The 15,755-nt window shown below is 39.0% G+C and overlaps 1 protein-coding gene across 3 annotated transcripts in view; it reads right to left on the bottom strand.

The window, feature by feature from the left end:
- Nucleotides 1-15,755, bottom strand: part of LOC100667968 (L-lactate dehydrogenase C chain) — a 52,019-nt gene that overhangs the window by 26,442 nt on the left and 9,822 nt on the right. The window contains exon 3 of one of the 3 annotated variants that reach the window (XM_064288357.1): nt 13,050-13,056. The exons of the other annotated variants lie outside the window; for them this stretch is intronic. Coding sequence (XP_064144427.1) covers nt 13,050-13,056 — 7 coding nt within the window. The remainder of the gene's footprint in view (nt 1-13,049; nt 13,057-15,755) is intronic. 3 annotated transcript variants of the gene reach the window in all.

Raw genomic sequence — 15,755 nt, forward strand, 5'->3', positions numbered from 1 at the left:
GGACGTTAGAGCTTCAAAGCTTCCAATAATCAAACTAGCTCATTTGAGCAGCTAATTTGGGCATATCAAAACAAAACAAAGCAAGAAGCTAGGACACAGTAAGCAAACATAAAATAAATTAATACAATAACCTATAGATGGCTCAGAGACAACAGTCAATATCAAATCACATAAAGAAGCAGAACACGATCGCTTCAACAAGCTCCCAAAAGAAAGAATCATGGAATCTTTCAGACAAAGATATCTCCTGGAATCGCCAGAGGTAGAACACAAAAGATTAATATACAGAACTCTTCAAGAGATCAGGAAGGAGACCAGGCAAAATGCAGAACAAGCCAAGGAACACACAGATAAAGCAGTGGAGGAATATGACAAGGTTATTCAAGACCATAACGACAAATATAATAGGCTGCAAGAATCCATAGAAAGACAGCAATCAGAAATTCAGAAGATTACCAATAAAATTTCAGAACTAAACAACTTAATAGAAAGTCAGAGGAGCAGAATTGAGGAAATGGAAGTCAGAACTAGTGAAATTGAAGATAAAACACTTGGCACCAATATATTCAAAGAAAAATCAGATAAAATAATTTTTTTTTTTTTTTTTTAATGAAGAAACCCTAAGAATCATGTGGGACCCTATCAAGAGAAATAACCTACGAGTGATTGGAGTACCAGAACAGGGAGGGAGAACAGGAAATACAGAGAAAATTGTTGAAGATTTGTTGGCAGAAAAATTCTCTGATATCATGAAAGACAAGAAGATATCTATCCAAGATGCTCATTGAACCCCACACGAGGTAGATCCCAAAAGAAAGTCACCAAGACATATTATAACCAAACTTGCCAAAACCAAAGTTAAAGAATTTTAAGAGCGGCTAGGGATAAACAAAAAGTTACCTACAAAGGAGAGTCAATAAGAATAAAGTCGGACTACTCGGCAGAAGCCATGCAAGCAAGAGCCAATGGGATGACATATATAAAGCCTTAAAGGAAAATAATTGCTAGTTAAGAATCATATATCCAGCAAAACTGTCTCTCAAATAAACCAAAAACCCACTGCCGTCAAGTCAATTCTGACTCATAGCGACCCTATACGACAGAGTAGAACTGCCCTGTAGAGTTTCCAAGGAGCACCTGGCGGATTCGAACTGCTGACCTTTTGGTTAGCAGCTGTAGCACTTAACCACAACACCACCAGGGCTTCCGTCTCTCAAATATGAAGGCGAAATTAGGACATTTCCCAGAAAACAGAAGTTTAGGGAATTTGTGAAGACCAAACTGCCATAAGATCTAGCAATCCCACTTCTTGGAATATATCCTAGAGAAATAAGAGCCCTCACATGAACAGATATATGCACACCCTTGTTCATTACAGAACTGTTTACAATAGCAAAAAGATGGAAACAACGAAGGTGCCCATCAACAGAAGAATGGATATATAAATTATGGTACATTCACATAATGGAATATTTTGCAATGATTAAGAACAACGATGAATCTGTGAATCATCTCATAACATGGATGAATCTGGAAGGCATTATGTTGAGTGAAATCAGTCAGTACCAAAAGAACAAATATTTTGTGAGACCACTATTATAAGAACTCAAGAAAAAGTTTAAATACAGAGGAAAATATTCTTTGATGGTTACGAGTGTGGGGGGGAGGGAGGGGGTATTCACTAATTAGATAGTAGACAAGAACTATTTTAGGTGAAGGGAGTGACAACACACAATAAGGGGAGGTCAGGACAACTGTACTAAACCAAAAGCAAAGAAGTTTCCTGAATACAACCAAATACTTCAAAGGCCAGAGTAGCAGGTATGCGATCTGGGGACCATGGTTTCCGGGGACATCTAGGTCAACTGGCATAACAAAAGGTATCAAGAAAACGTTCTGCATCAACTTTGGTGAGTGGCATCTGGGGTCTTAAACATTAGCAAGCAGCCATCTAAGATGCATCAACTGGTCTCAACCCACCTGGAGCAAAGGAGATTGAAGAACACCAAAGTCACAAGGTAAATATGAGTCCAAGAGACAGAAAGGGCCACATAAACCAGAAACTACATCAGCCTGAGACCAGAAGAACTAGATGGTGCCCAGCTACCACTGATGAGGGCCCTTACAGGAAACACAACAGAGAATCCCTGATGGAGAAGGAGAACATGGGATGCAGACATCAAATTCTCGTAAAAAGACCAGACTCAATGGTCTGAGACTGGAGGGACAACAGACGTCATGGACCCCAGACCCTCTGTTAGCCCAAGACTGGAACCATTCCCAAAGCCAACTCTTCAGACAGGGATTGGACTGGACTATAAGTCAGAAAATGATACTGGTGAGGAGTGAGCTTCTTGGCTCAAGTAGACACATGAGACTATGCGGGCAGCTCCTTTTAGAGGCAAGATGAGAAGGCGGGGGGGACAGGAGTTGGTTGAATGGACACGGGGAATACAGGGCAGAGAGGAACGTGCTGTCACATTACGGGGAGAGTAGCTAGGGATACATAGCAAGGTGTGTATAAGGTTTTGTATGAAAGACTGATTTTGATCTGTAAACTTTCACTTAAAGCACAATACATTTAAAAAAAAGACAGAAGTAATATACAGAGTCGCTGTTCAACGTTTCAGGAAATAGCATATGATCAAGAATGGACGGTATTGAAGGAATAGTTCAAGCTGTACTGAAGGCATTGGCAAAAAACAAGGCTCCAGGAATTGAAAGAATACCAACTGAGATGTTTCAACAAACAATGCAACCCTGGAAGCTCTCACTCTTCTATGCCAAGATATTCGGAAGACCTGGCCAACCGACTGGATGAGATCCGTATTTGTGCCCATTCCAGAGAAAGCTGATCCAACAGAATGTGACAGCTATCAAATAATATCATCAATATCATAAAAAAAAAACCAAAAACCCAGTGCCGTTGAGTTGATTCTGACTCATATCGACCCTAGAGAACAGGGTAGAACTGCCCCACAGAGTTGCCAAGGAGCGCCTGGTGGATTCGAACCGCCAACCCTTTGGTTAGCAGCTGTAGCACTTAACGCAAGTAAAATTTTGCTGAAGAGAAACCAAAAACAGTTGTAGCAGTACATCACTAGGAAACTACCAGAAATTCAAGCCAGATTCAGAAGACAATGTGAAACAAGAGATTTCATTGCTGATGTTAGATGGATTGTGGCTGAAAGCAGAGAATACTAGAAAGATGTCTACCTGTGTTTTATTGACTATGCAAAGGCATTCCACTGTGTAGATCATAACAAATTATGGATAATATTGTGAAGAATGGGAATTCCAGAACGCTTAATTGTGCTCATGCAGAACCTGTACATAGACCAAGAAGCAGTTGTTCGAACCGAAAAAGGGGATACTGTGTGTTTTAAAGTCAAGGTGTGTGTCAGGGTTGTATCATTTCACCATCTTATTCAATCTGTATGCTAAGCAAATAATCTGAGAAGCTGGACTATATGAAGAAGAATAGGGCATCAAGTTTGAATGAACACTCGTTAACAACCTGCGGTGTGCAGGTGACAGAACCTTGCTTGCTGAAAATGAAGAGGACTTTAAGCAGTTACTGATGAAGATCAAAGACTACAGCCTTCAGTATGGATTACGTCTCAACATAAAAAAAAAAAAAAAAACTCACAACTGGACCAATAAGTAACATCATGACAAAAGGAGAAAAGATTGAAATTGCCAAGGATTTCATTCTAATTGTATCCACAATCAACACCCATGGAAGCAGCAGTCAAGAAATCAAAAGACCCAATTGCATTGGGCAAATCTGCTGCAAAAGGCCTCTTTAAAGTGTTAAAAAGCAAAGATATCACTTTGAGGACTAAGCTGTGCCTGATCCAAGCCATGGTATTTTCTATTCCCTCCTATGCATGTGAAAGCTGGACAATGAAGAAAGAAGACCAAAGAAAAATCGATGCCTTTGAATTATGGTTTTGGTGAAGAATACTGAATATATCTTGGACTTCCAGAAGAACAAATCAATCTGTCTTAGAAGAAGTACAGCCAGAATGCTCCTTAGGAGCAGGTTTGGCGAGACTTCATCTCAAGTACTTGGGACATGTTATCGGAGGGAACAGTTCCTGGAGAAGGACATCATGCTTGGTAAAGTAGAGGATCAGCAAAAAAGAGAAAGATCCTCAACAAGATGGATTGACACAGTGGCTGCAGTAATGGGCTCAAACACAGTAACAATTGTGTGAGGATGGGCAGGACCAGGGAGTGTTTCGTTCTGTTGAGCACAGGGTCATTTTGAGTCTGCATCTAACAACAAGAAGAGTGTATTCACTTCTAATTATTAGAGTATTTGCTTCTAATTAACATAAGAGACTGGAACAAGTTCTTAATCCACAAAAGAAAATAAACTACCTCTTAAATGTGATGACCAGCCTCATTTCATCTACTGAATCCAATGTCAATATGATAACACTCACTAACCCATACTCGATTTTTTAAAAGTATTATATAGCTGGGAGTTATTTTTCAGATGGATGTCAAAATTAGGTAAAATTTCTTCCTCTACGTGCCCATCTCTATTTTTTTTAACTTATTTTTATGCTTTCTTAGAGAAGGAAATTTGCTTAATTTTTTAATATTGCATTTCCATTTATGGTCATTCACATATCTTTCTAATCTAAAATTTAGACAATTTATGAAACATAAACACTTAAATACCTTTATGTCTTTCCTGCCTCAGTTAAGATTTTTATAAGCTTAGAAGGGTGGCATTTCTTAGGCTGACATGTTACACATTAAACTAAAAGATCATCTCTCCCTCATGACAAGTAAAAACTCTACAGCTGGAAGTTCACTGCTCTCTCTGCATATGCAGTCTACTCATTCTTTCTCCAAGACTTTGCTCAGCTTTCACCTTTCACACAGCTATATCCAACCAAATAAGTCGCCCTCTCTACCTTTCGCCCTCTCTGCTTCTCTGCTTCTCTCCTTCTCTCCCTCTCTAATTTCTAGAGGATAAACAGCAAAACGACCTTGCAACTTCTCCAGAGTCATCTTTGCATGACTATGATAGATTATTTGAAATATTAGTAATTATACTATCAAATTTAGTTAAAGCATATACCAAAGTAAAATACCAAGTCTTTTCATAATCTGACTTCAAATTATCTTACTGGCTTTATGCCTTATTTTTTTATTTTATTTTCCAACTTCCCTGATTCTGTTAACGCCATCATCTCCTTACCTGTTATTTATTTTCCTTTCTAAATATACCTCAAGCCTCAAAGAGACAGCAAACCATAATGGTCTAAAGCAAAGGCTCTGGGGTCCAACTGCCTGTATCCTGACTCTTCCACTTCTTAGCTGTGTGCCCCTGAGCAAGTTCTTTGCTTACCCTCTCACCCTCAGTTCCTCACCTGTAAGACTGAGTTAATAACACTTTTTCTTTTATGCAGTTCTTAGGAAGATTATTCAGTGAGTTAATATACATAAAGAACAATGCCTAGGAACATATTAAATGTTAAATAAGTGTTAGCAATTATCATTACTACTATTATTTTTTTATTGTACTTTAGACAGTTTACAGTTTCTCATTACACAGTTAATAGGCATACTATTTTGTGACACTGGTTGCCAATATGACTATTATGTTGTTGATCATATACTTATTAAAATCTCAATTCCTCTGCCAGGCATTCCCTAGTAATATCATTCATAAATACAATCCTACTTTATTGAATTTTTCTAGCATTTACTGTCTGTAATTCTCAAACAGTTCTTATAATATAGTGCTTTATATTGTTATTTTCTCATGGTCGTGTCTTACTTACACCTCTAACTTGATTATAAGCTCCATAAGAACAGATTTTGATTTCATATTCCTCCCTTCCTTCCCCAAATATTTTAGTACCTCCTATGTTGCAGGCTGCAGAGCCCTTGGGTGGTGTAAACACTTAATACACTTGGCTGCTAACCGAAAGGTTATGGGAGGAAGTCCTCCCAGAGGTGTCTCAGAAGAAAGATCTGGCAATTTGCTGCCAAAAGATCACAGCCTTGAAAACCCTGTGGAGGACAGTTCTACTCTACACATATAGGGTCACCATGTGTCCAGATATTTTTGTTTGTTTTGGTTATTATTGATATTTTCTTTTCATATGTTTATAAGCCATTTGAGTTTCTTCTTTTGTGACATATTCAAATCTTTCCTCATTTTTCCATTAAGCTATTTAGATTTATCTTGTTTATTATAGAAGTTTTTCCATTCTAAACACTATTTCTTTGTCAATTGTTTATATTGCAAATATCTTCTCTCAGTTTATGGCTACTCTTTTATGGTGTGTTTTTTTTAATATAATTTTTATTGTGCTTTAAGTGAAAGTTTACAGATCAAGTCAGTCTCAAAAACCCATATACACCTGGCTACACACTCCCCCTAATGAGACAGCCCGCTCTCTCCCTCCACTCTCTTTTCGTGTCCTTTTCGCCAGCTTCTAACCCCCTCCACCCTCTCATCTCCCCTCCAGGCAGGAGATACCAACATAGATTCAAGTGTCCACCTGACCCAAGAAGCTCACTCCTCACCAGCATTTTTATGGTGTGTTTTTATAAACATAAACTCATTTTTAAATTGCAGTAAAAAGTATATAGCAAAAATTTGCTAATTCAACAATTTTTACGTATACAAATCAGTGACATTGACCACATTCATCATGTTGTGCAACCATCAACACTACCTACTTCCAGATTACTGTACCGCCATTAATAGAAACTCAGTGGCCCTTAAGCAATGGCTCCCTCTTTCCCTTGTGTCTCTGGTGTTCTTCATTCTCCTTTGCTCCAGGTGGGTTGAGACCCACTGATGCACCTTAGATGGCTGCTTGCTAGAGTTTAAGGCCCCAGACGCCACTCACCAAAGTCGGATGCAGAATGTTTTCTTAATACATTTTGTTATGCCAATTAACGCAGATATCCCCTGAAACCATGGTCCCCAAACCCCTGCCCCTGCTACTCTGGCCTTCAAAGTATTTGGTTGTAATTAGGAAACTTCTTTACTTTTGGTTTAGTCCAGATGTGCTGCCCTCTCCTGTACTGTATATTGAAAGACAGTCTTTTTAACAAATGGTGCTGGCAAAACTGGCTGTCCCTCTACAAAAAAATGAAACAGGGCCCATACTTCACACCATACACAAAAACTAATTCAAAATGGTTCAAAGGCCTAACTATAAAACAAAAACTATAAAGATCATAGAAGAAAAAATAGGATCAACGCTAGAGGCTCTAATACACGGCATTAACAGGATACAAACAATAACTAACAACACACAAACTCCAAAAGATAAACTAGATAACTGGGATCTTCTAAATATTAAAAACTTATGCTCATGAAAATACTTCACCAAAAGAGTAAAAAGAGAACCTACAGACTGGGAAAAATTTTTTGGCTAGTACAAATTCAACAAGCATCTAATTTGTAAAATCTACTGGAAAACCCAACACTTCTACAGCAAAAAGACACATAATCCAATTTAAAAATGGGCAAAGGATATGAACAGACACTTACCAAAGAAGACATTCAATCGGCTAACAGACACATGAGGAAATGCTCCCGATCACTACCATTACAGAAATGCAAATCAAAACCACAATGAGATACCATCTCATCTCAACATTACTGGCAGGAATTTTTTTTTTAATAATTTTTATTGTGCTTTAAGTGAAAGTTTACAAATCAAGTCAGTCTCTCACACAAAAACCCGTATACACCTTGCTAAAAAATTACTCTCCCCCTAATGAGAAAAAAAAAAAAATTTTTTTTTTAATGAGACAGCCTGCTTTCTCCCTCCACTCTCTCTTTTCGTGTCCTTTTCGTCAGCTTCTAACCCCATTCACCCTCTCATCTCCCCTCCAGACAGGAGATGCCAACATAGTCTCAAGTGTCCACCTGATCCAAGAAGCTCACTCCTCACCAGCATCCCTCTCCAACCCATTGTCCAGTCCAATCCATGTCTGAAGAGTTGGCTTCAGGAATGGTTCCTGTCCTGGGCCAACAGAAGGTATGGCCATGACCACCAGGGTCTTTCCAGTCTCAGTCAGACCATTAAGTCTGGTCTTTTTATGAGAATTTGGGGTCTGCATCCCACTGCTCTCCTGCTCCCTCAGGGGGGTTCTCTGTTGTGTTCCCTGTCAGGGCAGTCATCAGTTGCAGCTGGGCACCATCTAGTTCTTCTGGTCTCAGGATGATGTAGTCGCTGGTTCATGTGGCCCTTTCTGTCTCTTGGGCTCGTAATCACCTTGTGTCCTTGATGTTCTTCATCCTCCTTTGATCCAGGTGGGTTGAGACTCATTGATGCATCTTAGATGGCTGTTTGCTAGCATTTAAGACCCCAGATGCCACTCTTCAAAGTGGGATGCAGAATGTTTTCTTAATAGATTTTATTATGCCAATTGACTTAGATGTCCCCTGAAACCATGGTCCCCAGACCCCTGCCCCTGCTATGCTGGCCTTCGAAGCATTCAGTTTATTCAGGAAACTGCTTTGCTTTTGGTTTAGTCCAATTGTGCTGACCTCCCTGTATTGTGTGCTGTCTTTCCCTTCACCTAAAGTAGTTACTGGCAGGAATTTTTTAAAAAACAGAAAATAACAAATGTTGGAGAGGCTGTGGGGATTTTGGGACTCTTATGCACTGCTGGTGGGAATGCAAAATGGTACAACTATTTTGGAAAATGATATGACACTTCCTTAAAAAGCTAGAAATAGAAATACCACATGATTCAGCAATCCCACTCCTAGGAATATATCCTAGAGAAATAAGAGCTGTCACACAAACAGACACATGCATACCCATGTTCACTGTGGCACTGTTCGCAATAGCAAAAAGATGGAAACAACCTAGATGTCCATCAACAGATGAATGGATAAACAAACTATGGCACATACACACAATGGAATACTACTCAACGATAAAGAACAATGATGAATCTGTGAAGCGTCTCACAACGTGGATGAATCTGGAGGGCACTGTGCTGAGTAAAATAAGTCAATCACAGAAGAACAAATATTGTATGAGTCCACTACTACAAAAACTCGTCAAAAGGTTCACAGTCTTTGATGGTTACAAGGGAAGGGAAGGGTGGGAGAGAAAATCACTAAGTAGACAATAGATAAGTGGTAACTTTCGTGAAGGGTGAGATAGTAAATGATACTCGGGAAGCCAGCATAACTTGTACAAGGCAAGGTCATGGAAGCTCCATAGACACATCTAAACTCCCTAAGGGACCAAATTACTATGCTGAGGGCTGTGGGGACCGTGGTCTCGGGGCACATCTAGCTCAATTGACATAACATAGTTTATAAAGAAAATGTTCTACATTCTACTTTAGTGAGTATCGTCTGGGGTCTTAAAAGCTTGTGAACGGCCATCCTTTTGGAGCAAGGGAGAATGAAGAAAACCAAAGACATAAGGGAAATATTAGACCAAATGACTAACAGACCACAAGTACTACAGCCTCCAGCAGACTGAGGCCAGCACAACTAGATGGTGCCCGGCTACCACCACTGACTGCTCTGACAGGGATCGCAATAGAGGGTCCCAGGCAGAGCTAGAGAAAAATGTAGAACAAAATTCTAACTCACCAAAAAAAAAAAAAAAATCCAGACTTAACTGGTCTGACACAGACTGGAGAAACCCCGAGAGCATGGTCCCCAGATGCCCTTTTTGTTCAGTAATGAAGTCACTTCTGAGGTTTACCCTTCAGCCAAAGATTAAAAACCAAAAACCAAACCCACTGCCATCGAGTCGATTCCGACTCATAGCAACCCTATAAGACAGAGTAGAACTGCCCCGTAGAGTTTCCAAGGAGTGCCTGGCGGATTTAAACTGCCGACCTTTTGGTTAGCAGCCGTAGCACTTAACCACTATGCTACCAGAGTTTCCAGCCAAAGATTAGATAGGCCTATAAAACAAAATGAGACTAAATGGGCACACCAGCCCAGGGGCAAGGACAAGAAGGCAGGAGAGGACAGGAAAGCTGGTAATAGGGAACCCAAGATCAAGAAGGGGAGAGCATTGGTATGTCGTGGGGTTGACAACCAATGTCATAAAACAATATGTGTACTAATAGTTTAATGAGAAACTAGTTTGTTCTGTAACCCTTCATCTAAAGTACAATAAATAGAGGTAGGTCTTGAAATTTATATATTAAATGGGCCCTGGGCTTTTTAAGTGAGTCCAGCAGAAGGGACCATGACATTTCCTATGATAAAAAAAATGTAAAAAGAGAAATTCTTTCCTATCCTAAGGTCACAAAGATAGTCTATGTTATCTTCTAAACTGAAGCTTTTGTTTTTCACATTTTGGTCTTTAACCAAACTGGAATTGATTTCTGTGTGTGATGTCAGTTAGGGGTACAATTTTATTTATTTCATAAAGATAACCATTGCCATACAAAAAAATTTTATAAGTCCATAAATTTCCTATTAATCTGCATTGTTACATAACAAGTGCCTAGAAATACCTGGGTCTGTTTCTGGCCTCTATTTTGTTCCACTGATCTTTTGTCTCTAAACTTAATTTGTTGTTGTTGTTATGAACCATCGAGTTGCTTCCGACTCATAGTGGAACAAAACACTGCCCGGTCCTGCACCGACCTCACAATTGTTGCTATGCTTGAGCCCGTTATTGCAGCCACTGTGTCAATCCATCTTGTTGCGGGTCTTCCTCTTTTTAGCTGACTCTCTACTTTACCAAGCATGATGTCCTTCTCCAGGGACTGATCTCTCCTGATAACATGTCCAAAGTATATGAGACATAGTCTCCCCATCCTTGCTTCTAAGGAGCATTCTGGCTGCACTTCTTTCAGAACAGACTTGTTCGTTCTTTTGGCAATCCATAGCATAGTCAATATTCTTCACCAACACCACAATTCCAAGGCATCAATTCTTCCTTAATCTTCCTTATTAATTGTCCAGCTTTCATATGCACATGAGGCGATTGAAAACACCATGGCTTGGGTCAGGCACAATTTAGTCTTCAAGGTGACATCTTTGCTTTTCAACACTTTAAAGATGTCTTTTGCAGCAGATTTGCCCAACGCAACTGAGTCTTTTGATTTCTTGACTGCTGCTTCCATGGATGTTGATTGTGGATACAAGTAAAAGGAAATCCTTGACAACTTCAATCTTTTCTCCCTTTATCATGATGTTGCTTATTGGTCCACTTGTGAGGATTTTTGTTTTCTTTATGTTGAGGTGTAATCCATACTGAAGGCTGTGGTCTTTGATCCTCATCAGTAAGTGCTTCAAGTCCTCTTCACTTTCAGCAAGGAAGGTTGTGTCATCTGCATAACGCAGGTTGTTAATGAGTCTTCCTCCAATCCTGATGCCCCATTCTTCTTCGTATAGTCCAGCTTCTCAGATTATTTGCTCAGTATACAGATTGAATAGGTATGGTGAAAGGATACAACCCTGACACACACCTATCCTGACTTTAAACCAGGCAGTATCCCCTTGTTCTGTTCGAATGACTGCCTCTTGATCCATGTACAGATTCCTCATGAGTATAATTAAGTGTTCCAGAATTCACATTCTCCGTAATATTATCCATACTTTGTTATGATCCACACAGTTAAACACCTTAGAATACTCAATAAAACACAGGTAAACATCTTTCTGATATTCTCTGCTTTCAGCCGGGATCCATCTGACATCAGCAGTGATATCCCTGGGTTCCATGTTCTCTCCTAAATCCAGCTTGAATTTCTGGCAGTTCCCTGTCAATAGACTGCTGCAGCTGCTTTTGAATGATCTTCAGCAAAATTAGCTTGCATGTGATATTAATGATATTGTTCAATAACTTCCACATTTGGTTGGATCACCTTCCTTGGGAATAGGCATAAATATGGATCTCTTCCAGTTGGTTGGCCAGATAGCTGTCTTCCAAATTTCCTGGCATAGACAAGTGAGCTCTTCCAGTGCTGCATCTATTTGCTGAAACATCTTAATTGGTATTCCATCAATTCCCAGAGCCTTGTTTTTCACCAATGCCTTCAGTGCAGCTTGGGGTTCTTCCTTCAGTACCATTGGTTCCTGATCACACATCACCTCCTGAAAGGGTTGAACGTTGACCAATTCTTTTTGGTATAGTAACTCTGTGTATTCCTTCTATGATAGCTTTATAGTAAGTCTTGATCTTGTTCTTCCTTCAACAGTATCTTGTTTATTCTTGGATCTTCAAATTTCAGAATTAGCTCGAAATATGCAAACAACACCAAAAATCTGTTGGAGTTTTGGCTGGGATGCATATAATTTATAGATCAACATGAGAGGAATGTACATCTTACAATATTGGATCTTCCATGTGAACAAGGCATATTTTTTCATTTATCGAACCATCTTTAATATCTTTCAGTGAGGTTGTATGATTTCCTATCTAAAGGCTCTTATACGTATCTTGTTAGATTTATTCCCAGGTCATTCCTATTTTGATATTGTAAATAATAGGTTAATTTTTTTTCTGTGTTTTGCTTGTTTTTGGTGTCTAGAAATATAATGGATTTTTTATTACTAACTTTGTGTCTGGCATGCTTGCTAAACTCTTAGTTCTATATGTTGTCCCTCTTATATTTCTTTTTTACCTTCTTTTTGATTCACTGGCCATGTTTTTCTAATTTTATTTCTTATCCTTTACTAATTTAGAGGTTACAATAGTTTCTTTGGACTTTGATAAGTTAGGTATGAATGTTGTAATTTTTGTAGCAATCATTAAAAACTTTGGACATGTTATCAGGAGGAATCAGTCCCTGGAGAAGGACATCATGCTTGGTAAAGTAGAGGGTCAGTGAAAAAGAGGAAGACCCCCAACGAGATGGACTGACACAGTGGCTACAACAATGGAGTCAACAATAATGATTGTGAGGATGGTGCAGGACTGGGCAGTGTTTCGTTCTATTGTACATTGGGTGGCTATGAGTCGGAATTGACTAGATGGCACCTAACAACAACAGTTTCTCTTTTAACGATTGCCACAAAAATCGCAACATTCATATCTAACTTATCAAAGTCCAAGGTTAATCACCACCTTTACCCTTTTTCCTAATTATGTGAGGAACTTAGAATACCATCCTTCAACCCCAGACTTACGTGTTATATATATTTTAAATTTTTTAATCCCACAAGACATTATAGTTTTATATAATTGATATTTGTTTAGATTTACCTTCATTTTTACCATTTTCTGCGCTCTTCATTTCTTGTGTCTCACACCTTGAGGTATCTAGGATCACACTTCTACTGGCTGAAATACATTCTTTTGTGTTTCCTTTAATGAAGGTCTTATGGTAACTATCTCAGTCTTTGACTGAAAATGTCTTTATTTCACCTTCATTCTTGAAAGATATTTTTACTGGGTAGACATGCTACCCTGCATTTACTCTCTCAAATGTAAAGATATAATTCCATTGTCTTCTAGCTTCCACTGCTGCTATTGATAAATTAGCCTGTCACCTTCTCTCCTTTCTGTAGGTAATTTGTCTTCTCTGACAATTTTTACAATCTTTTCTTTGCCTTAATTGTTCTCTAATTTCACAAGAAAGTGTCTAGGTATGGATTTTATATTTATCCTTCTTGTGATTATTTGGTTTCTTCAATCTGTATGTCGTTCATTTTTCAAAAACTCTCAATCATAATATCTTCAAATATTTCCTGTGCCCATTTATTTTTCTGATTAAATGTGCATTACATTTTATCATTATATCTTCCACGACTCTTAACCTGTCGCACTTTCCATTTCTTGATGTCTTCTGGGTAATTACCTCAGATCTATCTTCCAATTCAAACTTCTCTCTTCAAATGTCTGATCTATTATTAAATCTACTAATTTAGTTTTTATTTTATTTCAACTTAGAAGTTACACTTGATTATTTTTTAATTTTTTTTATATTTTCGTGTTTCTTGCTGATATTTTCTAATTTGTCTTTTATTTCTTTAAATGGAATAATCATAATTATTTTATAATTAGTCTTTGATAATTCCAGTATCCAAAATCTGTGGTGGCCAGTTTCTGTTGTCTTTGCTTGTTCTTATCTATGCATTTTCTTGTAGGTTTAACTGTTCTTACTGTAAGGTGTCCGTTTTCCTTAGAATTTGATTTTTGGAAGTTTTTTAGGGCCTGATGTAAAGTGGATTTCTTCCAGAGACTATTTCTGATTGCTTAAGATTTTTTTTTTAACTCAAATAAGGGTGAGTATGTGATTCCAAATCCTTTTGTAGCCATTTCTTCTTTACTAATGAGTCTGAGACACTTGATTTTACTTACAGTCCCCAGAGCTAAGGAAAGGGGAATTATTTTTAGGTCCCCCTTACATTTAAGGGAACTGGCAAACTATGACTCACGGGCCAAATCTGGCCCACCACCTGTTGTTTTTTTTTAAACTTTTATTGAGCTTCAAGTGAACTTTTACAAATCAAGTCAGACTGTCACATATAAGTTTATATACACCTTACTCCGTACTCCCACTTGCTCTCCCCCAATGAGTCAGCCCTTCCAGTCTCTCCTTTCGTGACAATTTTGTCAGCTTCCAACTCTCTCTATCCTCCCACCCCCTTCCAGACAGGAGATGCCAACACAGTCTCAAGTGACCACTTGATATAATTAGCTCACTCTTCATCAGCATCTCTCACCTACCCACTGTCCAGTCCCTTTCATGTCTGATGAGTTGTCTTCGGGAATGGTTCCTGTCCTGGGCCAACAGAAGGTTTGGGGACCATGACCTCCGGGATTCCTCTAGTCTCAGTCAGACCATTAAGTCTGGTCTTTTTATGAGAATTTGGGGTCTGCATCCCACTGATCTCCTGCTCCCTCAGGGGTTCTCTGTTGCGCTCCCTGTCAGGGCAGTCCTCGATTGTGGCCTGGCACCAACTAGTTCTTCTGGTCTCAGGATGATGTAGGTCTCTGGTTCACGTGGCCCTTTTTGTCTCTTGGGCTCTTAGTTGTCGTGTGACCTTGGTGTTCTTCATTCTCCTTTGATCCAGGTGGGTTGAGACCAATTGATGCATCTTAGATGGCCGCTTGTTAGCATTTAAGACCCCAGACGCCACATTTCAAAGTGGGATGCAGAATGTTTTCATAATAGAATTATTTTGCCAATTGACTTAGAAGTCCCCTTAAACCATGGTCCCAAAACCCCTGCCCTTGCTCCGCTGACCTTTGAAGCATTCATTTTATCCCGGAAACTTCTTTGCTTTTGGTCCAGTCCAGTTGAGCTGACCTTCCATGTATTGAGTATTGTCCTTCCCTTCACCTAAAGCAGTTCTTATCTACTAATTAATCAGTAAAAAACCCTCTCCCACCCTCCCTCCCTTCCCCCCCTCGTAACCACAGAAGTATGTGTTCTTCTCAGTTTATACTATTTGTCAAGATCTTATAATAGTGGTCTTATACAATATTTGTCCTTTTGCCTCTGACTAATTTCGCTCAGCATAATGCCTTCCAGGTTCCTCCATGTTATGAAATGTTTCATAAATTCGTCACTGTTCTTTATCGATGCGTAGTATTCCATTGTGTGAATATACCACAATTTATTTAGCCATTCATCCGTTGATGGATACCTTGGTTGCTTCTAGCTTTTTGCTATTGTAAACAGAGCTGCAATAAACATGGGTGTGCATATATCTGTTTGTGCGAAGGCTCTTATTTCTCTAGGGTATATTCCGAGGAGTGGGATTTCTGGGTTGTATGGTAGTTCTATTTCTAACTGTTTAAGATAATGCCAGATAGATTTCCAAA

This window comes from Loxodonta africana, chromosome 7 (assembly GCF_030014295.1).
Source record: "Loxodonta africana isolate mLoxAfr1 chromosome 7, mLoxAfr1.hap2, whole genome shotgun sequence".
In the NCBI taxonomy this organism is placed as follows: domain Eukaryota; kingdom Metazoa; phylum Chordata; class Mammalia; order Proboscidea; family Elephantidae; genus Loxodonta; species Loxodonta africana.